The 26,904-nt window shown below is 40.2% G+C and overlaps 1 protein-coding gene across 2 annotated transcripts in view; it reads left to right on the forward strand.

The window, feature by feature from the left end:
* Positions 1-25,643, forward strand: part of mideasb (mitotic deacetylase associated SANT domain protein b) — a 32,065-nt gene extending 6,422 nt beyond the window's left edge. For both annotated transcript variants that reach the window (XM_017421574.3, XM_017421572.2), the window contains exons 2-13: positions 1,071-2,733; positions 4,908-5,177; positions 8,371-8,710; positions 8,869-8,935; positions 12,653-12,795; positions 12,951-13,054; positions 15,511-15,586; positions 17,391-17,479; positions 18,825-18,968; positions 19,258-19,377; positions 20,574-20,773; positions 22,546-25,643. In XM_017421574.3, coding sequence (XP_017277063.1) covers positions 1,333-2,733; positions 4,908-5,177; positions 8,371-8,710; positions 8,869-8,935; positions 12,653-12,795; positions 12,951-13,054; positions 15,511-15,586; positions 17,391-17,479; positions 18,825-18,968; positions 19,258-19,377; positions 20,574-20,773; positions 22,546-22,786 — 3,195 coding nt within the window. In that variant the 5' untranslated portion in view covers positions 1,071-1,332 and the 3' untranslated portion in view covers positions 22,787-25,643. The remainder of the gene's footprint in view (positions 1-1,070; positions 2,734-4,907; positions 5,178-8,370; positions 8,711-8,868; positions 8,936-12,652; positions 12,796-12,950; positions 13,055-15,510; positions 15,587-17,390; positions 17,480-18,824; positions 18,969-19,257; positions 19,378-20,573; positions 20,774-22,545) is intronic.
* Positions 25,644-26,904: the final 1,261 nt, after the last annotated feature.

Below are 26,904 nucleotides of genomic sequence, written 5' to 3' on the forward strand. Positions count from 1 at the left end.
AAAACACGGCGCCGCACAGAAAGCCGCTGCCGTAAAGCATGTCGCAAACCCACACGTAAAGCAGCGTCATGTCGCAAAACAGAGGTTCTTCGCAAAATAGTTATTTTTTCTTCTTATTTATCACTTATATAAACTGAATGTATGCAAAGTGACAACACTAATACATTAGTCGTAGCCTACGTTATGAAATATTTACATGAATCACTGATACAATTATGATAGAAACGACAGAAACGATAGAAGAAAATATATCACGATAGACACTTTTCTATCGTCCCCACGATATGTATTGTTATATCGCCAAGCACTACCACCTCGTCTATTTCTTTTTCTTTCTTGTTGTGTTTGCAGTTTGTGGAGCATGCGCGTAAACCATACACGTCTTGTTTCCTGTTTTTTGTATATTTTCATGGCGGCAGTGTTACAGCACCACACACAGGCCTAGTTACTACAGCGTTTTGCATCATTTTCTGCGTTTGCGTATAAATGAAGATATTTCTAGAAATGGCTCCAAGTTTACAAGAATATTTTGGAAAAAGCATTTCTGTGTGGGTGAGGTCTTAAGATGGTATCTCAATGAGCTGCAACAATGCAAACGACATTCATAAAGGACTCTTCTGAATGTCATGTGACTTTCTGGTGATGAATAATATTTATTGAAAAACTGGTTCAAAACTGCCTGGTGTCATATTTAAATTGTACTCCAGTAGATTGAATCAGTGAGATATCACTTTTAAAGACACTGCATTGACGTCCTGTAATGACATTTCCAGTAACTATTGATTAAACAATCTCTATTACCTACTTTCCTGTGTTTCCACTAATAAACTCAGGTCAGGTCATATACTGCATTTACTTTCCTGTATGATTGCAGTGCATTTGTCCTGTGAGCCAGCAAGTAGACCTGCCCCTCCCCTGCACTGTTCTCACACCCGATACCTTTCAGGTCTGTTGTTGATAAAGCAAACAGCAGGTTTTTACCCGGCTCATGCTAATGGACCCCCCTTCTTTGGAGACCTTTTTGTTCTGATTGCCCAAGTCTTGACCTCTGTCTCTTTTGCTCTTTACAGGGTGTTGCCCATGAATGAGAAGAACACGCAGACTTCTTCAGATCTGTTTCGCCCTGGCGGGAGACCTTTGCAAACGTCACAAAGAACTTCTGAGGGAGCAGAGGATCATCTCAGTTGAGCTGAATTCTTCTTGCACAGACGTTATATGGCTTAATTTCACAGTGAATGCCCAAGTATACCTTAGCTTATGTATTTGTTGTTTTTATGTTGATAAAGTCCAGAAAAGAACTTGGTTTGATAAAGAACCTGCTTCGGTGTATTCATGCCTGTCATGAGTGTACCAGCCCAGCAGAAAGCCAGCGCCAAAAGAACAGGCAAACGTATCACATTTTTTAACGATCAAAGTGGAGACTCAATGAAGGAGACTTCACAGCTCCCTGATGGGGCGTACTATGCCCCCAGCGGCACTGCCTCAGACCCTGGACAGAGTGAGGCAGCGAGTACTGTGACCTCCAACCCAGAGGGCCCTCACATGTACCTCAACTCTGTCATCTTCAGCCCAGATAAGGGGGACCAGAGCAGGGGTCACTATCAGCAAACTGTGCCAATGAAGTGGACTCACCAGGAGCCCAGTCAGCAGCAGCAACCGTCACTGTCCCAGCAGCAGAGAGCTGCCTCTTGGACCATGCCTAACTGGGGGCCAAACTTTGCGGATTACTCACGGACCCCGAACACTTTTGTGAAATCAATGCACGAGACATCAAGCTTGCAGCCACATCAGCAAGCCACAAATAGAGCGGCGGACAAATCAGCAGTGGAAGCGTACAGGGATGCAGCTAAGTCTCGGGTGCTGGAGTGGGAGCAGCAGCAGCCCCAGGTCTTTCAGGAGACGCTGAAACCTGGAGTCTTGAACCCTCAGCAGCAGACTGCATCCCACCCTGCGGGTAGCTCAGTCTTACAGCCTTTCCAGTTGGCCTTTGGTCAGCCCAAGCAGCACCTGCCGGCGTACTACCAGACCTTCCAGGGGAGCAGGACCACACTACCAAACCCGCCTAACTACTCTGCATCTAATGCTAAACCCTCACATCACCTGCAGCCGCTGCAGAATCCAGAACAAATACAACGCCAACAACAACATCCTGTCATCCAGCAGCAAATTCAGCACCATCATATCATTCAGCATCAACACACGCAGCAACAATTGCACCATGAGCAGCAGCAACAAAAGATGCAACAGCTCCAGATTCAACAGCAAATGCCATATCAGCAGTTGCAACAACAAAACACTCATGTGCTTGACTATTACCCTGCTGCACAGAATGCACACCCCCATCCACAGCCTGTGGTGGTGCACTCCCAGGAGTCCTCTGCTCTGGCTCCCCCAAAGATCCAGGAACCCATGATCCAGGACATCACACCAGAACCCCAGCAGCCATCCGATCCGCTGCAGCCTCCTCTGCGCTCTGAACCCGCCGGGCAGACGCAGCTTCGCCGATCTCGACGGCTCTCCAAGGAAGGCGGGGCACCATCTGAAAACCCTTTTCTCCCTGCATCTTCAGATCACTCTGGGCTACAAGGGTCCGAAAACGGGGCCCGTGACGTCCAGGCGGCACCCACAGGTGTTATCCAAAGCACGCGGAGGAAACGCCGCGTGTCCCAGGAGGTCAACCTGGAGCTGCTGGCACAAGAGGCGGCTGAACGGAAATCCCCATCACACGAGAAGGTAAATAAATAATTAGTTTAAATCTAATGACTGCAACGTGTAAATCAAACATAAAAAAGTTTATCCTGAACTGGATCAAGTGGTGCAGTTTGAAAGAGTTTACTCCAGTAGTTTTCCAAATATATTGATATGCAGTTCTGAAATACGGATACACACTCAGTGTAAACAAAGCACAGAGCTAAATCCGCCGAAAACCACATGAAGCTTGAGTCTTGCGATTGACCTACATTAGGCTGTGTAGGTAGACAAATATGGTGGAATTGAACAAGCATAGAATATAAAAGAAGATGGGTGGAAATAGCTGTAATGTAGACAATTTTAAAATATGCTAAGATTAATCTCTTCACTCTTTTCTGAATTTTACTTATTGTTTTGCACATTCATTTATTCTCATCTGTTTTACATTAACACAAAGAAGAGACCTTATCGAAAAAAACTGGGTGTTCTGAAACCCAGTACAGAATTGTAAATCTGAACTCGTCACTTCAGTCTTGACGTCTTAATTGTAAAAAACTTTAACAAGAGCTGAAAAATCTATTTCTCTTGCATTATCCTTGGATTTAATTGGGCTGGGACCTAAACTCCCCAAACAGGAGAGTAAAATGGAGCAAACGGCCTATTTGACTGCCAGAAAAAGTGTGCCAAAGCTCGTGTTGTTTGTGATTAGCGTGTTGCTGGAAGAGATGCCGAGTGTAATCAGCACCCGGCTAAGTGTACGCCACAAACTGAGCTGCTCAGCTCTGCCTCGAAGGGGAAAAACCTGGAGCCAAAGTAAGACTTTTCCACCATGAGTGTTGCTACAGGGTAAACGTGTTCGTTGCGAACAGCTTTCAGGTACAAACCTGGTAAATTATCCTTACTGTATTAAGTCTTATCTGTGTTTATGCGCTGAGCGTCTCAATTGTGCAACAAGTCCTGTTGCCAAACAGCATTTAGTCAGTGTGTTTGTAGAGCAGCTTGGCCGTGCCCTGAATTTGCCTCATGAGTAGCTGATCACACAGGCTGTGTGTTTGGTTACATGCCTGCACACCTCCCCCCACTTGCGCTCCAGCATTCCCTCCCCCCGCCTCTGTTAAGGTGGGGGTTCAGGGTTGCCTGGCCTGCAGTGCTCAGCAGAATCTCTCCATAGCTCTGGTGTAAAGGCTGGAGTTTTCCACGTACAATAATAAGCGCAGAACCAGGTGTAGCCAGAGTGCTACGTGCCTCTCTGCCCATGACGATGCAGCGGGCATCTTGCCTTTTTAGCTGTCTTATGATGTGGTGCGATGTGGTGCTTTTGATTGTTTTGAAGTCGGTCCAGTCCGGAGCTGATTGCAGCTCTTAAGTGCACAAGCTGCTGATGCTCGCTTATTGTGGTTTCTCCGAGAAGAAAATGTGAAGAATGTGAAGGGGACAGTTCCCTTGACGTGTTGTAAATTGTGTCTCTTAAGAGCTGTGCTCAGTAGTTTGAAATTGTGGGTGAGACCCAATTGACTGTCTTGGAAAGATTTTCTGCATTCTGTTTGAAATGTTTGTTTGTTTTTTGGCAGTTCACTTTATGATTCGGATTTGAATCTGGATTTGTTTTAGACTGAATTAGAAATATGTTGTGGACTTGTTTTTCCTATCGTATAGTGACCTGAGATGACATTTGGTGTGAATTGGCACTATTTAAATTAATTGCATGAAAATGATTTGGAGTTTGGGGATTTATTAATACATTTAAAGCTGAAAGCAACATCTTAACACGAATTTTAATATTGCGTTTTTATTCTCGCCCGCCGCCGAAGATAAAAGAGTGATAATGTGAAACTCTCAGAGTAATTATTGGGTTCACATTTACAAATGATTACCTTTGGGAGTCAACCTAATTCAATATGGTGGCCACAGCTTAGTTCAAAAGTAAGGCTACAGCTGTGTACAGCTGTTAGAGGGTGACATTCCTCTTCATGCTTGCTGTCATAACTAAGTTGCAGTTCCAAGTGTTGCAACAAGGTGAAAATTTGAATTCGCTTTCATTTTTGCTTCTCCGTCAGTCTGTAACTGTCTCAAGAGTCTAAGCCTTTACGTTTGCAGTGACCGATACTCAGAATGAAGATATGTGTGCATTTTAAGTCCTTAAATGATCAATGTTTTTAGAGAAAAGCAGTTCTAAATTATTGCATCACAATTTTTTAATCTGCCATGTTGTTTAGGAGCCTCACAGGCCGTGGAGCCCCACCGAACCAGAAGGAATGAATGCTAAGCGGCCTCGAGACGACAGCTTTCTTCCACTTGTCATCCCTGTATCAGTTCCTGTTCGGAGACAGGAAACTTCCTCTCCGGGCAGAGATGAAGCAGCTCTGGCATCGAACTGGCCTCACAGGCCTCCAAATGCCCAGGACTTCGGTCGTGCAGATCACAAACCCTCAGTAATCGTCACCCGCAGACGCTCACTGAGGAACTCCTTGACTGAAAGTTTGGAGGTGAGTGCCTTAATTTTTCTCCTGGTTTCTGTATATATGCCTGCTGCCAAAAGATGGGCAATAATGTAATTGTCTGTGTGTGTTTGTTTGTTAGGAAAATATCTTATGAACTATTGGACAAATTTCAATGAAACTCTCAGAAACTAATTATTAGATGTACCTCTATAACTGATTAACTATAGGAGTCCACCTGATTCAGGCTGGCCGCCACAGCCAATCAACCTTAGAAAACACAAACGTCTATAACTCACAGGGTTTCCCTCAGAAAAGAGGCTAAGCCCGGTGGTAGGTGGCCGTTCGCCGGCCGTTCGCCGGCCGACCGTGATTTGGAAAAAAAAAAGATTAAAGTTGACAGGAAAGTTGGAAATATGGCTATTTATTAAGTGATATTGTAAGATATTTGTGCCAAATATTTACACAACTACAGTTTTTACAAAAAGGCACTTTTGAAATACTTTTTTAAACAAAAATACAATTAAAATAAATACTAATTGTTTGCACCTAATTTAAATCCTAATTCAAGTCACATTTACAAATAAATTAAATTAACATAAATGAAAAAGTGCAAACAAGGCACCAACACACGTCTCACATCAAGGCCAATGAATAACAACAGAGAACTCTGAAAAACAGAGAGATGCTGTACTGTACTGTGCTTATCTAATGCTGAATTTAATAGCATAATTTTACTGTTAAACACGGATAATATTTTCACTAAGCACAAAACATGCTTACCATATTCAGTCTTGAAAAGCCACCCGCTGAATTTCGGCTCAACTAACCATTTTTGGTTAAACCCACTCGTTCCATGTTTATTGCTGTGGTTCCAGCGACCTGCTAACTCCAGGTAGCTGACCGTGGCTAGGCCTCAGGGCTCATTAGGGCTGTTCACGCAGGGCTCCGTGAACAGCGTGCTGACCTGAGCGTGCGGTGGAGGCGTTTATACTTGGCGCTTACGTTAGAGCAGTATTCTCCAAAAAGTCAGGGGGCAGTACGCTACGTAACCAGTGGAAATATGGTAAAAAAAAAAAAAAGAGAGCAGATGGTTGTCACATCATATGGCTGCACGTATTCAGGAGGAAGAGCTGTTTTAGTTCTGGCTGTGATACAGAGAGGATGTTTAAACTTGAGGCATTCAGTTTGACTTTTATTGATCTTTTTGCTTTGGTTGTGATTCGCCCATCATAGAACTAATATTTCTTCCCTCTCTGGTCTATAAACACTCCTTTTTCATTGACTGCGGCAGTAATCTCCTTCCATGAGATTTGAACCATTTTATTATTATTGTGATCTCTCGCAGAGGGATCATATAAATGTTGATACAGGCGAACCAGCTCCGCTAGAGCAGCAAAATCGTCCATTTTGAACGGAGCGCGGCGCGCACACGGTCCGCCCCAATTTACAAAACGTGCATGACAAGACACCGCGCAGAGACAGCGTGACAGCACTGTTGGCGCGCGCACCCTTGCGCGGCCCGCAAGGCTTATAAAACGCTGGGGGAAACCGTGACTGAGTTAGTTTTACGGATATTGATCTAAAATCTGGTGTAACAGTTGCTGAGATTCATCCTCAACACATAGTCTAAACGCTAACAGATTGCATAAAATTTTATTTCAAACTTTGACAAGTAAGGGGGCAGGCAATATACATTTCTCCAAGGAATGTTGCTTTTTAAAAAAATATTTGTTTAAGATAAACTGTTCAAGGAATCTTGACAGGGCTGTGAGTGATTATCAGGTGTTAATTCATCCTCATCAGTTTGGTTTTTTTGCCTGCTTTAATTCCATGTATGAATCCTTGAGTTAACACCACCAACACTCTCGCCCTGCCCCCACTATATTCTACTGTATGCGTCTCCTATTCCTATTTTCTCCCTTTCCCTCTGTCATTGGAGGGGGATTAGATGAACTGGTTGGCCTGTCCCAGATCGGACAGATTAGCAGGGTTTAGGATGCTGTACGTTATGTGCCATACAGTTGAGGATAGGGTGCCCTTTTTTTCCGTATTTCTCAGAAGAGCTTTATGAGCAGGGTTTGAAAGGGTGGTAATGTTATTGCCTGTTCATTTGTGTCTGTTTGTATCTTTCCGTATTTACGCAAAACATTTCATGAACCTCTGGACAGATTTGAATTAAATTCAGTTTATTTATATAGCGCCAAGTTACAACAAATGTCGTCTCAGGGCACTGTTCAAAAACCTTCACATACATTGTAAAAAGCCAATTAGTAAAAGTTATCTATCTGAGGAAGTCAGCAGATTGCGTTGAATCTTCACCTCATCACAGTCTCCCATCCTGAGCAGCATATAGGGAACAGTGGAAAGAAAAAAAACTCCCTTTTAACAGGAAGAAACCTCCAGCAGAACCAGGCTCTGGATGAGTGGCCATCTGCTTTGGCCGGCTGGGGTTTGAGAGGTCAAGAAAGAGACACAAATAAACGCAGAATGACTGGTCCAGGTGTAGTTTCTGTTGGATGAAAAACAAAGAAAAACACACGTTGATGATAACAATAATTACAGTAGAACAAGTAAAGACAGCAGTAGAGTGAAGAAATGTGGTCAATTTGTCCTCCAGCAGTCTAAACCTTTAGCAGCATGACTAAATTCTCAGGAAGTAATCATTGGATGTGCACCTACAACTGATTGACCCAATATAAGACGGCTGCCACAGCTAATCAACCTTAGCAAATAGAAAAATGGCTAAAAATCCGTCAATTTTACAGACACTGTTGCCCAGGAGTTTTAGTGGAGAGTGGCAAACAGAAAATCACTATCGAAGAAAACTCTGATTAAATCTTAACTAGTTTGTATAGATTGTTTAGAGACTTGTGTCAAGATTTAATGAGTTTTTTTTTCCAACAGTGGCTTTCTCTTTGACACTTTCTCATAAAACTTAGACTGGTGAAGAACCTGGGCAACAGCTGTTGTATGTACAGTCTTGGTATGGTAATAGCTGAGAGTAGTTCTCAACACATCTCACAAGACTTTGCACGAAACTACGTGTAACGTTTACAAGGTTTGACCAAAACAGCTGTAACTCTGGCATGGAAGGCAGCAGGTGATATGCATTCCTTCAAGGAAATCATAATTTAGTTGTTTTATTGCATATTTCTACAGTGTTTGAAAGAATATTTGACAGCACACAAAAATATTTTTGTGAATAAAGTAACCTCTTAAATTTATTTTTGTATCCCAGAATGATGGCACAGAGGGGGAGAAAGACGACGACGGCAAGAAGTCTAAACGACGTCCGCGGCCTGAACCGCTCTTCATCCCTCCACCCAAGCCCAGTTTTTTCATTGCCCCACCCGTCTACTCCAGCATCACGCCCTACCAAAGCCACCTTCGCTCCCCTGTTCGCCTCACCGACAACGCCATCACGATGCCCCCCTACACGCCCCCGCCGATCCTCAGCCCTGTTCGAGAAGGCTCCGGCCTTTACTTCTCTACTTTCCTGTCGTCTGCTGCAGCCAGCGGCCCCGGCCTGCCTCCCCCTGTAACTCCCAAATCAGCTACACGCAGCTTATTGCGTTCCAGTAAGTAAAAGATGTTGCCGTATTTGAAGCTGTGCACACTTTTAAGAACTATCTTCCACTTATTTCCTAATAGACAACTTTATATTAGAGCATATTAGTAATTTGAGTGCAAGCTGAGTCAGTAGTTTTGTCCATGACTGTAATTTGTTCTTTCTTAGACAGCTGCGACATCACACCACCCGTTTTGTCTGCTATGAGTGAGACCACTCCAGTTAGCATTGAGCCGTGAGTATTTCCCGAATCCTTATTTTTCCTTCCTCCTCAGTGGTTGGTTTGGAGGGTTGTGTGACATTTTCAAAGAAATTACATGGGTGTTCCAAAGCATGCATTATCTTTAGCTAGAATAATAGCCATGCCAGCAAGAAATCAAAACACAACTTGAATCATAAACTGTCTCGGAGGAGAACACATACTTCGTGAAATTCAAAACCCGTCAATTAATGCGACCATATGCTCCAGCGCTGTTACCACAGAGACTATTTTCCTGTCATCCACAGCTAACATTAGTGCCACATTTTGTTCCAAGCAAACAGAAAAAGGTCTCTAACTGAAAGGCATAAACCTGCATAAGCAATTAATGTGTTTATTGCATATGTTCAAGCTTTAATCTGGAAGATGCTCTGATTGATTTACATAGTAACAGCAATGGTTTACATGATCAGCTCCTCCCTTGAGCTCCCGTCATAAATAATTGTCTTGAATTTCTGTTGGCTATAATCTTAGTGGCCTTTTTGATAACTCTGACAATGTCCTTATGCTTCCCACAGCTGCATTTTTTTTTCAAAATCTCAGGATGCCTTGTACATGTAGAAGACTTTTGGTGTGAGTTAATGGGACAATTCTTTTTTTCTTCTTCTTCTTTTAAGTGGGGTTCTGGGAAAATTTTAGGAAAAAATAATATCTAGTTCTTTGAATGACCTCTGTTTGGAAAAACAAAATGTATTCTGACCAGACTGTCAACCTAACGACTAGTTCAAGTGCAATTTTTTTTTAAGAGGTCAGCAACTCATTAAGGTCTTGGCTCTGCTTAAATTAGCCATTAGTTTGTCAAATTGTTCATAATTGATTAAGCTTTATTTCATCAAATTGAGGTCATTCAAAGAGTCATCTGCAACAGGTAAGATGTTCATTATTCATCGCCTCCCCACAGAACCCCACTTTCTTTACTTTTAACAACACTAGGCCATTTTTTACAGGAATTAATCAGCACACACATGCTAAACTGTTTTAATGCCAAAAAGATAATAGAAAAATTATATAAAAATATCTTGAAACTTAATCTACAAAAACATCTTTAATGCTGTTTTTGCTCTTTTTAGAAAAAAATTATTGTTCCCGTGTGTGAGTGGTAACACCTCCTCTGAGTAATTTCTGATGTGTAACCAGATGACTGATGAGCTCCTTCTGCTTGTATAGACCAGCGTTTCCCAACCTTGGTCCTCGGGGCACAACTGCCCTGCATGTCTTAGCTGTTTCCCTGCTTCAGGACACCTGAATCTAAAACATGCCGGGCAGTATGATTGGGAAACACTGCTGTAGATGAAACCTGAACACTGTTTATTTCTTTTTCTTCTTGCTTTGCTTTCCACCTTCTGACCAGTGTTTACTACAGCCACTATACCCTTTCCTAAAATTTCACAAGATACTTTAGTCATAATGTAATTGGCAGGTGTTTTGCTATATGCAGTTCATATTTCACATCAGTCATATGAAAATCAGACTGAAACACACCTAGATGGATTCAGTGAAACCTACATACTTAGTCATTTAGCCAAAGTAAGCCAACCCTTCTGAGGTTCATTTGTCAGGTCATAAAAAAGTAGTCCGTTCAGTCAGAACAATAAAATGTGACATAATACACCATGTCATTTTATATTTAACAATAACTGAGCTGAAAAACAGAAACCGTATATGAACAAACTAAATCAGCTTATAGAACCATTTTAAACAGCAGTACCTTGAATTCTTCATATTGTCTTTAAACTCATCAATCTCTCTCACTGTTGTTGAGAAGTTTTGCCCTGTTCTTCACAATGTTGCATCTGTTCAGTGAGATTTTATTAGGGTTTTTTATGGACAGTCCTCGAGGTTTCAAAATAAAATTTGAATCAAAATGAGATCTAGACTTTGAATGAATTATTGTACCACCTTGATTTCTTTCGGTCATTCTGTTGTGTATTTGCTCCAGTGCTCGGGATCATTGTCTTGTTGCTTGATCCAACTTCAGTCAGGCTTCAGCTGTCGAAACAGATGGCATCACATTGAACTCCAAAATACTTTTTGTTGACAAGTTCAAGATCAACTTTCAGTTTGCAAATAAAGCTAATCTTAAGCAATACTTTCAAAAGCCTCAAAAAAGAAGTAAAATCCAGATGTATTTTCTTTAACCAATTTGAAGTAAATAAACTAGGCTGCAAAGAGGAGCCACAGCGTGGTCTGTTAGGCTGCTTTGCTTGTGACTAACTCAGCAGAAGTAGAAGTAGTCTTAACCTGAAACAAACTTGAAGAATGGAAATAAAAACCACAGGAACTCAAGTGAATTTGGCAAGATGAAAACAGAAGGAGCTCTTCTATGGAAATTCTTTTAATCTGGGTTATTTTAGTCTTTGCCAGGTCAAATGCTATTGGCAAAAGTTGTTTTCTTCCCTCAAAATATAAAGGGTATCTTTTGTTTTTAATGCAGAATAAAAACATTTTAAAGTGAAAAAACTGTTTTAGAAGCCCGTTATTTCTCTTGATCCTCACAAATTATAAAAATAAAATAAACTACAGAAGTTTCATTTTCTGCAAACATAGTAACTGCTGAATGACAGCTGAAAATCACTGAAGAAGCTGAAACTGAGTTGTTAAAGTTTAAACAAGCATTACACTACCTAAAAGGTGCAAAACACTAGCTAAAGGTTATAGTAGCAGAATGGTAGTTAGAAGCTAAAAGTGCCAGACTGCTAGCTGAAAGTAAATAGTTAACTAAATATAGCAGAACGGTAGCTTAAATAGGTATTAGATTGGTAAGTAAAAGTAGCAAAAGGCTGGCTAAAAGTATCATTAGAAGACAAAAATGGACCAATAGAACTTTATTTTTAAAGGACTTGAATAGATCTTAGTGTATTTCTTTAGGGAAAATATTTGTAAATACAATTAAATACTTGAAAAGTTTAAAAATAAGAAAAAACATAAGTAGTAGCACTCCTCTTGAATGAGCTGAACGTTTTGCTAGATGAATGGCTAAAATAGCACACGGTATGTTTGGATGTTTTTTTTGTTGTTGTTGTTTTTTAAAAACAGCTTACAGAAACAATCAAAAAAGTATGGATGTTCTGATTTGTTTTTTTAAAGAACAAAACAAGCCCATTTCATCACGCCTCCACTGCTGTGCTTGACAGTTGGCATGAGGTGTTTGTGCTGATGTGCTGTTTGGGTTTGCGCAACATGGCGCATAGATGGTTTCAAACTCTGCTTATGATAACTGGGACGTTTTTGAGATATGTAGTGGGTGGGGGAAGGGAGCGGATTGTGTTCGTAGCTTAATCAACAAAAAGATGTAGTGTACAGGGTTTCATCATCCAAACTGACTGATGTCATCGGCCCAATGGTTAGTCAGTGAAGAACTAGTGCAGCATCCCCCAATTTATGCTTTCACTTTGTCCCAGCTACTCCAAAACACATAAGAACCACAGCAGCTCAGCTTTTAAACTCTTTTTCTAAGGGAAGCTCCCAGAACACACAGCAAACACTTCACAGCAGCATAATCTTTACTACTGAAACTCAAAGATAACAGGTTTTATTTGATTAGTAAGCTTCTAGGAACCTTATTTAAGGTTTGCATGTATTTATGGGATTATTCATGTCGTTACCTGCGTTACGAGAGAGATGAACCATGAGTGGTGTCGTGTGTAAAATAGACACTCCTAATGTGCTGACAATAATCATTCTTTTTCCCAGGCGGATAAATATTGGGTCTCGGTACCAGGCGGAGGTGCCGGAGCTGAGGCAGCGGTCAGCTGTTGAGCTGGATCACCATCGAGCGGCACTGGTTTGGGCTCCACTGAATGAACTGGAGGAAAAATCAGACTTTCAGAAGAAGGGTGAGTCAAACATGTTACAGTCAGTGCTGAACTAAGAGTGTTTGTGTAACGTTAAAGTAAATAGATTTTCTCTTGATTTATTTTTTTGAATGTTTCATAGTACTTTTTTAAATACCAAACCTTTTCAAATCTGTTGCAATCATTGTTTGTTTCAGTGGACGACCTCATGCACCTGGCCTGCTCCAGTGTTTTGTGTGGAGGAGGCACCAACCAGGAGTTAGCCCACCATTGTCTGTATGAGTGCAGAGGGGACATAATGGTGAGTTCATACTGACTAACTGCACAGGAATTCCTCTGAATAATAGAAAAATGAGCTGCTTTCCAGTTTGGGCTGGAGCCAGAATTTGTACTGAAACACATGGACACATTTCATCCTAAATGGTCAGAGCTACGGTCTTGTGTTCGTGAGGCTGCATGTTCGAGCCCAGGTTGCGACAGGAAGGGCATCCTGCGTAAAACAATTGCCAAATCTTTGGTGCAAGTTTGCTCACTTTGTCACAGGGAGAAGCTGAAAGAACAACAACATATTTTCATTCCCAGACTTTTTTTACAGTATTCTGATGCCGTTAAATTTATTATTTTACCTTCATTCATTATTATTAACTTATGAATTTTAATTAATAGATTTTTTTTGTAGTGCTTGTTTAATGCTGAGCTTTAAACAATTTGGATATTCATTGATAGATTAGAAAAATTTCTTTAAAAAATCCATGCTTTGAATTTAAAAACCTGCTGTATTATTTTGCAGCCCAGCGTTTGCACGCTCTTCATCCTAGTTTTTTCAGTTTTTATGTTGTTCAGTCAAATTCGGCAAATGATCTCTTCTATCTGTCAGGAAGATGTTCTGCTTTCCACTGTGTGCTTGTAGAACATGTCTGCATTAATTCGGTTCATTTTCAGTATTGCTTGTCTTGAGCTGGTTATTGAACGGAAATGACTGATTTCTAGATTTTCACTTTGCTTTGAACTGAAACTCTGGTGATGTGAGATGACTGTGATAGTAAAACTGTTTAGTTGTTTACCTCAAGCAGCTTGATGCATCTGTGTAGAGCTGCAGATGCTGAAACTGTTTTTTTTATTAGCTAATTGTATTCTTTTAGAGGAAGTTGAGGCCAGTTTTGAGTTTTGGATATATGTTTTTAGATCTTTTTTAAAAAAAAACATTTCTTTCTTTATAAGTGGAAGTAATCTGAATATGTGTGGTCAGTTTCAGTTTTTATCTAGACTTTACTTTTGTGCACCTTGCCAGGAAAAGACATTTAAAACATAAATATGCAGGTCAGAAAAAAGACCTGCAAGAACCCCCCCCCAACCTATGTGACTGGACACAGTAGTGCTCCACCCTTACTGCAGCAATGAAACACCCTCTGCCTTATTTCTGACCACTAATGACATCAGAGCTTAACTGACATCTGCATAAAACATTTTATACCAGTCAATAAAAACAAACAGTTTAATGCTTTGAATGTGGTTCAGTCAAACAAAAATGGAAGAGTACTCTCTGTTCGTAATGAGGTGAAATAGTGGTTGATGCGAAACGATTTGAGGCAGCATCCTAAGTGGTACTTTCCAAGTCAGGCAGTCTCTATCAGTGGATGATTCAGTCATCCTATTAGTTTTTTGTGAAATAATATTTGAATTAACCAGAAACAGTAGTTGGGGCATTGGTTGCACTTGTATGTTGGCACATCAAAAGGAAACCAGAGATTTTCAGTAAACGACGTGGGTTTTAACTATCGTTCCTAAAATGGTGAAATTCCTACAGTCTTGAAAAGTTTGGCATTTGGTTTAAGTCTTTTCCAGGTCTGGATAAGTATGGAACAAAACAAATGTTTTTTTTTCCATATTTTAAAACATAAATACTGTAGAAATCCAGTTTCTTTTTGGAAATGTTACTTGCTGCTTTTTTATTCTGTGAATTAATTTGTTCTTACCATGTTAAAGAAAAAAAAAAAACAAAGCTCCATAACATCACAACTTTCTGAAAAAGCTGCCGTGATAACAAACCTCATGGGTCGTAGCAATCACAGAAAGACTGCAAACTCTCAGGGGGACTGATCTATTAATAATAAAGTGAAAAGCTGTGCATGGCTGCATTGAAGCTAACAGTTTCAAAAAATATTCAGATTTTTACAAAAGCTGCCCAATTTTAGAATAGGTTGTTTAAAATATTAGGTCACAATTCTGTATTATAGGAGGAAAAAAAAACATTAAAAAGATCCAAATGTGTTTTGGTTATTTTTTATCACACTTGCAGATCTTAGTGTCAGATCTCAGTGATCTTTCTATTCAGAACCTGCAGCTGAAGAGTTGTGAGCAGAAGTCGCCTTGCAGCCTGATGCAGAGTACCAGCTGGGCTTTCAGAGCACGTTGCAGTGAAGATTTCAGACCTTAGCCACCAGCACTGGTTTCATGTTGTCTAGGAAACTATGATGGGGGTGGGGGTGTCAGAGTGCCCACTCTCTGCAGCGGTCTGATGGTTTCTCTCCGAGAGCACATAGTTACTTCTTTCTTTGATGCTGAATGGGTCTAACTATGATTGAATGCACTCACCACAAGATTTGCAGCAAAACCAGAATGGTGTTTATCTCATTTACTGCTCACATGTAAACTGCTGAGTCATTGTTTGGATCTGAGGGTGTACATGTGTAGAAAGTTAGTTTGGAGCACTTTTTTCTGGAAAAACTTCCATAAACCTGCTGCTTTCTTTTTCAGACTGCTCTGTCCATGCTGATGCTGAGGGACCCAATACTCCCCAAGTCTCATCATTTGTCCAACTACCATTACTCGGGTAATTCATGGATCCCACTGATCACTTAAAAATCAACCCTCTTAGTAAGCTCAAAGCTCAGAGCAGCTGCAGCAGTGAGAGTGTGGTGTGTCGCTGGTGTCTTGTGTGACTGCGGAGGATTGTCAGGGTCAATGTGAAGAGGGGGGCAGGGTTACAGCATGTGGTTAATCCCAGGCAGAAGACAGGAGGGGCCATTGTTCATCCAGTAATTTTAAGTGTGTGGAGGTTTTAAAAGGGGGGTGGGACTGAACGTGTCAGCGCACACTCAGATTGTTATTAAGGATGCCGATGGATTAGTACTGAAGCATTCATATCACTATCCAGTTCAAAATCTTTTTCCTCTATCTTGTTGCACAGCTTTGAAATAAAACATGCAAACCATACTGAACTGAGCAGCTTGATCAGGAATAGTGTGTTTTGACTTCTTGTTGCAGCACATTGCAGAGCGTAGACATCCATTCATTTTCTTTTACCCATTTTTTCCTTTCTGAGTTGTGGGAGAGATTGTGCAGTTATTACGCAAGAGGCTGGACACACCTTAAGTCCATCACAGAGACACATGGAGACAAGCAAGACAAACAACCATACATCCTCTCAGTCACATCTAGGGACAATTTAGAGTTATCAGTAAGTGTTTTTGGTCTGTGAGAGGAAACTGTAGGACCTGGAGTAAACCCATGTATGCACAGGGAGAACATGCAAACTCCACCCAGAAAGGCCGCAATGCAAATCTGTGACCTCCTTGCTGTGAGGCAACAGCGCTAACTACTGCAACGCCACAGCGTAGACCAAATTTCGCAAAAAATCTGTGAGCGGAGGGAAAAAATATAATGGGGATCAATGAGATTTTGACAAAACACACAAAAAACCCAGCCCTCTTTGGAGGTTTCTAGCTCAGACATGCTTCACAGTAGAAACATTATTTAAAAGTTTAAACAAGTCACAGAAAGTTGGACTTTTTGTCTGAACTCGCATGTTGATATCTTTTACTGGTTGTTCCACAATTACAGTTTAAGTTTTTTGATTTTTACAGATTTTTGCCAAAATAAGCTGACAGTTGATGATGTCACCCACTAACTTTGAAGCTGTTTGAAATTTTCTGATCTTTTGCAAACAAACTCTTGTTACTCCCACAACTTATTTTAGGTAGATTTTCGTGTTTCACTCTCTGCTCTAGGACTTATGATTTTCTCTCAACCCTTCACAGTGCAGAGAGTTCACACTGAAGCTTCAACAAACTTCAACTAGATTTTAGCTCAAAAATTCTGTTCTCAAAACTGGAAATGAAGGGTCTTTTTATTTGTCATATCTCCTGCATAAAATAGTGTGGACAAAAAAGAAAATGCACACGTGTGACCATCAGTTTTCTGCCACTCACAGTTCAAGAATTTGTCAAATCTGACATATAGTTTTCATGCAACAGCTGCTTGTTTAAGGCTTACTTTTCAGTCTGTTTCTGTGACATCAACTTTGCCATCAGGGAGTGACAGACATAGGTGTGTGGTTACCATGGTAATCCTAATGAACTACTAGCAGCAGTTTTATCATTTCTTTTGATCTTGGTTTTATTTATACTTCTTCTACAATCTGTGCATTAAATCAAAATGTAGGCATTTTTTCATAGTTTACGGTAGATTTTTACAAATAATGCTGAAATTTTGGGCAGCAGCTGCATTGGCACCCTTCAGAAGTTGTTCAAAAGTTTTGTAATTTATTTTTTATTTATAGTTTAATTCTCAACAAGCACGTTGAATCGCCCTGTCCCTTTTTTTTTTTTTAAACACGTTTCCTTCTCCCTTCACAGGATCGGACAGCTGGACGGCATCTGAGAGACGGCTGTTCAACAAGGGGATCGCTGCATACAAGAAGGACTTTTTCATGGTGCAGAAGGAGGTATGGCGTGTGTGTGTGTGTGTGTGTGCACGTTTTCAGACAAAAAAGGGGAAACTTTTAACTTGTGCGTGGCAGGAAAAGGCCAACTAGTGACTCTAGAGGCAACAGTCCTTCCATACTGAACAGAAACTTGCAGGGATATTGTTTTCTCCTACTGAGTGGGTGGAGGAAAGGGAAATACAGTCACCGTGGAACAGGGTTTCCATTTCCACTTTGATTAGTTGCACTGTCATTGTCAGGCTTCTTTTTCTTTGCTTTCCCACAACGGTGCAGCATGATTTAAATCGGGGTCAAACTTTTTGTTCAGACTTGATTTATGTTTACACGCACCGCCTTACGCTTCACTACGCGCTCTCAACAATCAGACGTCCTTTAAAAAGCAGAACAATTTAACCCCCTAAGAAAAAACAACAAGCACTCATCAGCAAATGATGACACTTTAGGATTTTATTATTTTTGATGAGTTTATTTAGATCTTCTGAACATCCACATTCCTGTAAAGTATGGGGCCAATCAGCCAGTAAATCTTAGAAATAGTTTTTCTGTGTTCATATCATTACATAAAACATAACAAATGTAATTAAATTAGAGAAATTCATTTTTTGTGAAAATGCTTTGTGAATGTTGATCTGAATGACTTTGCTGAAGAAGCTTAAACTGAGTTGTTAAAGCTAAAAGAAGCAGAACACCAACTAAAAACTAAAAACGGGCAAAACGCTTGCTGAATGCAGAAGTAGCAAAAAATTAGATAAAAACGAAAGGTAGCAAAAGGCTAGCTGAAGTTATGGAAACGTAACTAAAGGTGAGGAAAATCTAAAAGCAGCAAAAGGCTAACTGGAAGCTAAGCTGAGAGTAGGAAAAGGCTGGGGAAAATCTAAATGCTGCAAATGACCAGCTAAAAGCTAAAAGTAAGAGAACCGTAGCCAAAAAACTAAAAGTAACCTAACATGAGAAAAATAAAGCAAGTACGCTGAAGCAGATTTGAATTTATTCATTCAATGTTTTTGAAGGCGTTGAAGAGATCTTAATGTTTTTCTATGATTGATTGTTTTTGTAAATTAAGTTAAACTGTAAAAGTTAGAAAAAACACCTGTAGTCATAGCACGAGTCTTCTAAATGAGCAGAACGTTTTTTTTTGTTGTTGTTGTTTTATACATGAACAGCTAAAAAATCACAAAGTAATGTGATATTGTAATCAGAAGTAATTAGATTGCAAAAAAATTATACAGACAAATTAAAAAAACATGAAAACAATAGCGTAAATCATGCAATAAAACTGGAAACTGTTTTTGACTTGATAGCCTAAATCTAAAAAAGAACTTCAAACTGTGTTTATGGTTTGCAGGTAACTACTAAAACCGTGGCGCAGTGTGTGGAGTTTTACTACACGTACAAGAAACACTTGAAGGTCGGCCGCAGTGGAACGCTGATTTTTGGCGAGGCGGACCACCTGGAGAGCAGGACAGCCGAGGACGAACTGAACCACAAGGTTAGTCACATGGCAGCTTCAGGATCTGTTTTTTTTTGCAATTCAAGTCTCCACATGGGCGATTGATGCTGAAGCAGATCAAACCCGATGGCAGCAGCTGTGTCCCAGAAAAAAACTAAATCTGAATCAGCAAAATCATTGTAAAAACATGATGTCAGAGTAATACACATTATTTACATTTTATTCAGGGCTAAAACAGCCCTGAATGTCGAACTAAGGCAGATTTCTCAACAAATAGAGGTTTGATCAGAGGCAAATGTTTGATTAGTGGAACTTCTTCGGTTTGCAGGGCTCTCAAAGACTGGAACCGCAGCAAGAGGAGGACAGCAGGAAGTGGGAAGGTTCAGCTGACAGGAAACAGGAAGTCTGTCCCACCAGGGTGACACACACGCTGCCATCCACTGAGAATGTAAGTGAGAAATGATCAAGCCACATGAACCAAAGCTGGTATGAAGAAGTGAGTAGAAGATGTCAAAAAATGAACAGCTGAAGAGTTCTGCAAACATGAAGACACTCGTTACAAATACTTGCCCTTAAAGATCAGAGGGAACCAGTTTGTTCGGTTCAACCGGAACCTTTTTTGATCCAGTTTGTTTCTAAAAACCAGAATGTCTCCGCAGAGCCACAATATTACTTCACTACAAGCTTCTAACACCTGTTTTATTTAGTTTGAACTCTCCTCTAGTGTAAGGTTTGTCCTCTCTGCAGAAGTGTTGATTTTCATTTTTTATTTGACCTAATGGTTTACAATCTCTAGTCTGTGTAAATAAAACGAATACAAACAGCAACACTGTCAGCATAAGAACAACAAAAAAGCTGCTGTTCATTGTTTTCAGTCACCAGAATGGACTCCACACTCTGTTTTGTTTTTGTTTTTTTGTATTTTTTTTACAGTACTATTAGAGCAAAGTACAGCCAGACAAAGATGTGATAAGAGACAAAGTGTTCAGTTCTCCAGAAGAACTATTGATTGTTGGGATCATTCTGTATATTCTTGTAATTTATGCACACGTGTTCCTTCTCAGAGCCAGGAACATGTTGGTTTAATTCTTTCCTAATAGTTTTTATTAGTTTTATTTTTTGCAAATAAAAAGTACAACTTTAAAGGATGCATGAGCACAGACAGATTTAAAAATCTATATTACTCTAAATTAATACAGGTAGGTAGGAACTTGATAAAAGCAGACTCAATCTTCAAAACAATATTTAATTTATTTAATTGCACATTTTGTAACAAAAACCCCACCTGTTGCTGGTTTAGAAAGCTCATTTGGCTTTGTGCTCAACATTTGTCCCTTTAAACTCTGCCAGACCTGTTGGATGTACTTGTTGCTGCCCCCCTCTGGGCTTTTCAGGGAAAAAAACTTGTTTGGAGTTCAACAGCTTGGAAGCAAACAATGACTCGGCAAAAAACTTTGCCTTTGTTCCCATTTTGTCGCCATGCTGCTTTTGTTTCGTTTAAACTGAGTGTCTTCGTGTTTGTTTAACGGGCTGCATAAAAGCTGCTCGTAAAGTCATCTCAGGCTCTGTTTTCTCTCCTAAGTGCACTTTTTAAAGTCTTCAGTTCTGTTAGTTTCACTTGTCTGTTTTATTGTTTGTTTGCAGCCGGGGACAGTCCTGATCATGAAGGGCCAGGAGGACATGGGGAGGGAGCAGCCGTTATCCAGGGTCATCCACCACGCTCAGCCGCCTCCTCCCAGCTCCAAGCCACGCTATGATGGAAATGCACGCAGGACGAGCCCCTCAGTGGGCAACAAAGCCTCCGTCGGTCAGGAGGGAGAGTTCCCCTGCAAGAAATGTGGCAGGTCAGTGATCAGAAATCAGAAATATTACTGCTGCTTGTCAATTTGTAAATAGAAGTGTCTCGTGGTGTACGTTTGAAAGAATGGACCGTCCCATCATGCTTTGGTTGAATAACAGCTTGTCCTCTGGCAGCGCAGGCCGTGTTATTGCCAACTGTGTCCTAGCAACTGAAGCACAGAGCAGATAAGGCGCATTGTACCGCTCATTGATTCTATAGAGCTGCGCTCACTCTTTACATGTTGAACCAGCAAGTTTTTAATGTAAATTATCAACTTCTTTGACCTCAGTTCCAATAAAGTTGGGAAGTTGTGTAAAATGTAAATAAAAACAGAATGCAATGATTTGCAAATCTTAAAAAAACCCATGTTTTATACACAATCGAACACAGTAAACCTATCACAGGTTTAAACTAAGAAATTATACACTATTTAGGAGGGGAAAAAAGCTTTTTAATTTGATTGCAGCAACACATCACAAACAACTTGGGACAGTTTACAGCTGCTGAAGTTTTTGGAGGGGAATTCTGTCCCATTCTTGTCTGATGGAGGATTCTAGCTGTTCAACAGTCCTGGGTCTTTGCTGGATTTTTGATTTTATTTCATGATCTGTCAAATGTTTTTGTTTGGTGAGAGGTCTGGACTGCAGGCAGGTCCGTTCAGCTCCTGGACTCTTCTACTATAAAGCCATGCTGCTGGAATGATGCAGTCTGAGGTTTAATATTGCCTTGATGAAATATGGAAGGTCTTTCCTGAAAAGAATGTCACCAAATGGGAACATGTGAGGCTCTAAAATCTGTTTACACTTTTCTGCATTGATGGTGGCTTTCCAGTTGGGTAAGCTGCCCATGTCAGAGGCACTAATGCACCCCCATACCATCAGAGAGGCAGGATTTTGAACTGTTTGCTGGTGCCTAAATATTGACTTTCAGCCCTGTTCTTTCTCCAGATGGTCAAAATCTTTTGATGATATTATGAACTGTAGATGTTGGGATGTTCAGTCTTCCCAATTTTCTGTTAAAGAACATTATTCTGGAATGGTTCCGTTATTGTTACAGTTTCTTTTCACAGACTGGTGAACTTCACCTCTGAGAGTTTCAGCCTCTCTAAAATTCTCTTTTTATACTTAGTCCTCTCACTGACCTGTTGCTAATTAACCTGATTAGTTGCAAATTTTTCTTCCAGTTATTTGTACCACTTACTTTTGGAGCTTTTTGTTGCCCCTGCCCTAACTTCTTTGAGATGTAGCTACCATCAAATTTGAAATTACTCGATCTTTTGCTAAAAATAGCAATTTAAAAAAAAAAATTTAAACATTTGATATTTATGCTGTTTAATTGTAAAAAAAAATGGGTTTGTGAGATTTGCAAATGATAGCATTCTGCTTTTATTTACATTTTACACAATGTCCAGCTTCTTTATAATTGAGGCTGTGGAAAGATTACTGTAGCTGATATTTCATACAAAATCAAACTGATCAAACCACTAAAACTAGAAGGATTAGCATCACCTAATGTAATGTAGAAACATCAAACATTTGCTTGGTAATTTTAGTTTTTCTGCTGTTCTAAATTTCACATGAATCTTTACAGGGAAACAAAAGCTATTTGCTTCATTTGAGTACCAGAGGAAGAAAATGTAAATGAGTAAAATAAATCTTAAACAGTCTGCCTTTTTTCCTGTTTCAGAAGATTTTAAAGTTCTATTTGAGCAAATCTATCAGTATGTGATCCTTGCAGTGAAAGGCCCTTTGACCGCCTCTTTTCTCGACCCCGCAGGATTTTCTACAAGGTGAAGAGCCGCAGCGCGCACATGAAAAGCCACGCCGAGCAGGAGAAGAAGGCGGCGGCGCTGCGACAGAAGGAGGCGGAGGAGCGAGCGGTGGCAAAAGCAGCCGCCGAGGCTGCCGCCATCCTGGCGGCGCGGCAGCAGAACGGGACGCGGCAGGCAGGCGGCGACAGCACCAACGACGACTCGTCGGGCGGAGAGGACGAGGACGATGAGGACTGGCGGAATTAAACATTGACTGCACCACGCAGAGGGGCTTGTTCTCTTTATAGGGACAAGTCATTTTTAACTTCAAATAAAAATAAAAAGAAGGACCCTCCAGTGAACTTTATTTTGTGGAACAAAAGACTTACATTGCTTGCTGCATTCAGGGACAGTTCTGGTTTACCCGTGAATGCTCAGACTGAGTGTTTGGATTAGTGGGACAGTGTGCTTTCCAAAACTCCCCTTTACTCGGCTTGAAAAGCTTTTCAGGAGTTACCTCTCTCTCTCTCGCTCACAGGGCTCGGTAAAGTCAAAGCCATGCCGCCACTCAACGTTTACCTGTTTTCCTCCTTGCCGCGGCCTTCCTCAGCACTTTGAGTCCTCGTTTTGTTCCGTCAGGCATGTTGGACCTTTTATCTTTTTTTTTCTTTTCTTTTTTTTTTTTTTGGAGCACGTGCAAACCTACACCCCAACTGCAAATGTTGATATCTGGAAGAGAAAGTGGGGTTGTTCTGTTTCTTTCTCAGCTCCCGGACAGACGGACTGATGTTGCCCCCGTGTCCCCCCCCCCCTCCCCTCCCCACCTTCCTTCTTCAGCTGCCTAAAGCTTTTTCAGAAGCATGAAACCGGTTCTCCTTGTTAATTTGATCTTCTGTTCTGTGAATCGTCACCTTTTTTAGTCCCCGTTTGTTGGTCACTGTTGATGCCTTGGATGTTACGGTTTTTATTTCAGAATGACAATCAATTTTACACTATTTGTGTATTAATATTATTATTTTTTATGAATATGTACATAAGCAGGTTACTTTTTTGGTCTGTGTAGTTATATATGGTTGTTTTTTTGTGAATATTGTTGTTGGTGATTATTAATATTATTATTATTATTATTATTATATTCTGGTTTTGGCTGCAATTTTATTAAGCGCTTTTTTTCCTGTTTTGTCTATTTTTATTTCTTAATTTTAATTTAATTTAAGCAAAACTTAAATAATGCTCCTTGCTGCCTGTTTATAACTGTGAGTTTTTTTTTGTTTTCTTTTTCCTTTGGGAGCCAGAAAGAAGAAAAGGCAGAAACGTATGTGCAATAGAACAAGTCAACCCCCCTTTTTAATTTTTTTTTTTTTTGTTACATGACTGGTCAGATTCTCCCCCCCCCCCCGTGTTAAGCTTACACGCAGCTGCTCTGAATGCCTCCCTGTCAACTCTGTAAGTGATAGAAGGCTCTGACTCAGACTGTTGAAACTGCAGATCTCCATTTCGTTTAGATAGCTTGAGTCTGAATTTTTCAGGCTTTTCCAGCGTGCACTTTCTGCTGTTGGTTGTGAACTTAGCATTGTTGCCACCTGACTTTAAAACTGGCAGAAGCATTTTTTCCTACAAACTAAACATTCACATTTTTGCAGGTTTAAATCAATTTGAGACACTTTTATTCTGAAATTTAAGCAACATTCTCTTATTTTCTGTCAGTAAATCATTTCCTCTGAACAACTATCAGGCTTTTAGAGAAGCAGAAACATTTTCTCGCCCTGGATTTTACAAGTTTAAAACAAGAATTTTGGTCTTTGTTTCCAACTAAACGTGAGCTTCTACTTTCTACCTCAGCCTTGTAGCCCTGACGCTTCTCACAGACTGTTATTAGAGAGACTTTTCTCAAGTGTTAAAAGGAAAAGATTTTTTTTTTTTGGTCCAGACTTAGATTAGACATTTGCAGGGTGTTTTAGCACTGGCATGAGACAATCTGTTTACATTTATAGAGTTTGTTTTCTGCTGCAACCAGTTTTGCAGTTTGTTACAGGAGATTTTAAAGTCCCTTTTAAGTCCTCGTACGTCTCTGCCACGTTTTATCCTCCAAAGCCTGTTGTTGACAATAAATAATTTACTGACAGATATGGATGTTTTCTCAGCAAACAAGTCATCAGATTTATATTGGAGCACTAAAACCTTTTGGTTGTTTGATATTATTTCTAATTAAATTGAGACTGTCAGATTTTGTGTTGCAGCACTGATGTGGTCTGCAGAAACCTGGCCTCTGTGACTCTGCAGCGTGACAAAAAATAGATTTGTTCTTTCATGTGGTTTTAAAGGCTGGTATGAAGTCGACATTTTTATCCCTCTAAGCTGACAGGTTGCCTTGTTCACCTTGTTGCTGGTTTGAGAGTTGGACCACTGAAACACCATTTTCTGATTTGTCTCTTGCTACATATCTCCATGTTAAGCTCTTCGACCTGGAGCCAGGAACTGTTGCCATGGCAACAATGGGTTAAAGGGTTAGTTTTCTTTTTAAAGGACAAACCATGGGTGGGGAGCTGGGGGGGAAAGAGATTTGGCTCCAGTTGCTCCACAAGTTAAACCTGAGTCTATGCACAGACTGTTGTGTTAGAGTGTGTGTGCGTGTGAGGTCGAATGTTTAACTGTACACCAGGAAAAAAAAACGTTTTGCAGACTGTTCACCTGTATGGTATGTTAAGTTATAGTTCCCCTTTTTTGTTTTGTTTTTTAAGTTTAGTTTATTTTTAATTCAGGCTCGTCTCGAGGTTCTTGTTGCTGGGGGTCACAGAAGATTTCAAATTAGAACGATGAATAAAATCGAGGCTACAAACATTTTAGCTGGAAGCATTTCTCATTTCATCCAGTTGATTAAGGGAATTTAAGGGGAAAAATGTTTTATTTAGCTAAAGATTAGAATTACATAAGAGAATGGAATTCTGTGTTTGCATACTTTCTATGCTATTTTCATATAGGGTTCACACTAACGATGAAATCAGAAAGGAATCTCAAGTGCTTTTTACGATAGTGTAACTTATTTGTTTTGATTTGACTTTTACCACTTGTGTTTTTAGTAAGGATTTATCCAAGCACTGTATATTAAAGGTTTAAAACATCCTGCAGTCTCTGAGCACTTTGATTTCTTTCTTGTTTATCACCAAAACAGATTTGTTTACAGCGGTAGGTAATCCTGCTCCTGCAGGTTCTGGTGCAGTGCCACAGTGATTCACAAGGGGGCAGTATTATTGCAGCATTTCACAGGTGGAAGGAAGAATCAGCTGCAGAGGAGGCTGCTGGGGCTTGTTTTTGTCAGAAGACCCAAACTATTAATGAATTTTTGGGAAGGGGGTACAATCCAGTTAATAAACTCTGAGTTTCTGTTCAGTTGTCATATGTGTCTTTATTGCTTGTCATTTTCTGTTAAAACTTCGGCAATATACTCATTATGGTGTTTACAGTTTATTTGGCGTGGTTGTAGCTGAGAGTCACTCTGAGTGACACAGTGTGTGAGAACTTTGCTTAAAACTTTATATTAACCGCTGGAGTCAACCATGTCAGCAAAATATCTCATGAGCTGCTGGATGGATTTTAATGAAACTTAAAGAAATCATTGAATCTGCATCTAAAGCTCAATAACAGCAAATCAACATTAGCCAACAGAAAAATGAATATAACTTGGTCCATTTTACAGATACTGTGTTTAGTATGCTTGATTAGCCATCTTGATTTGGGTTGACCCCAAAAGGTAATCAGTTATAGATGCACAGATATGCATAAATATGCCATAATGCCATAATAATAATATCTTAAAAAAAACACACACATCTAATGTGTTTGGCACCAAAAAGCTACAGTTGTAAGTCATCAGTCCCAGAAACTTTGGTGCTTGTTAACATACATTTTGATGAGTTCAAGTTTGGCTTTTTTGTGTTTTTCTGCCAGTAGTGGAGCGCCCGGGATGGTGTGATCAGAAAGTATCAACTTGGAGTTCAACTTGAATGAACTGCTTTTTTTTCTACCATCCACACTATCTGGAGTTGTATTTCTTATTGCGTCCACATCCTGGGAGGTTGGCCACAGTCCATTGAACCTTATACCTTTTACTAATATTGCAGCTGTGGTCAGAGTAACATGAAGCAGACATGCACACACAGATACAAACCTTTTGGTGGCAGGTGATATTATTCAGGTTTGTTGATCTCAGTATGAAGCTTCATTTCAGTTCCCACTCTTTAATACTCTTCTGTTCTGCTCTTTTTTTTGTTTCATCCTCTTACTGGTTGTGAGGAACACAAACCAGCAGTCAGAGCTCCTTCGCCCTCCTTGTTGGTGTGTTTTTAACCATGCAGGATGGTTTAACAATAACCGAAGTGCAGCAG

Source organism: Kryptolebias marmoratus, linkage group LG10 (assembly GCF_001649575.2).
Source record: "Kryptolebias marmoratus isolate JLee-2015 linkage group LG10, ASM164957v2, whole genome shotgun sequence".
Classification (NCBI taxonomy): domain Eukaryota; kingdom Metazoa; phylum Chordata; class Actinopteri; order Cyprinodontiformes; family Rivulidae; genus Kryptolebias; species Kryptolebias marmoratus.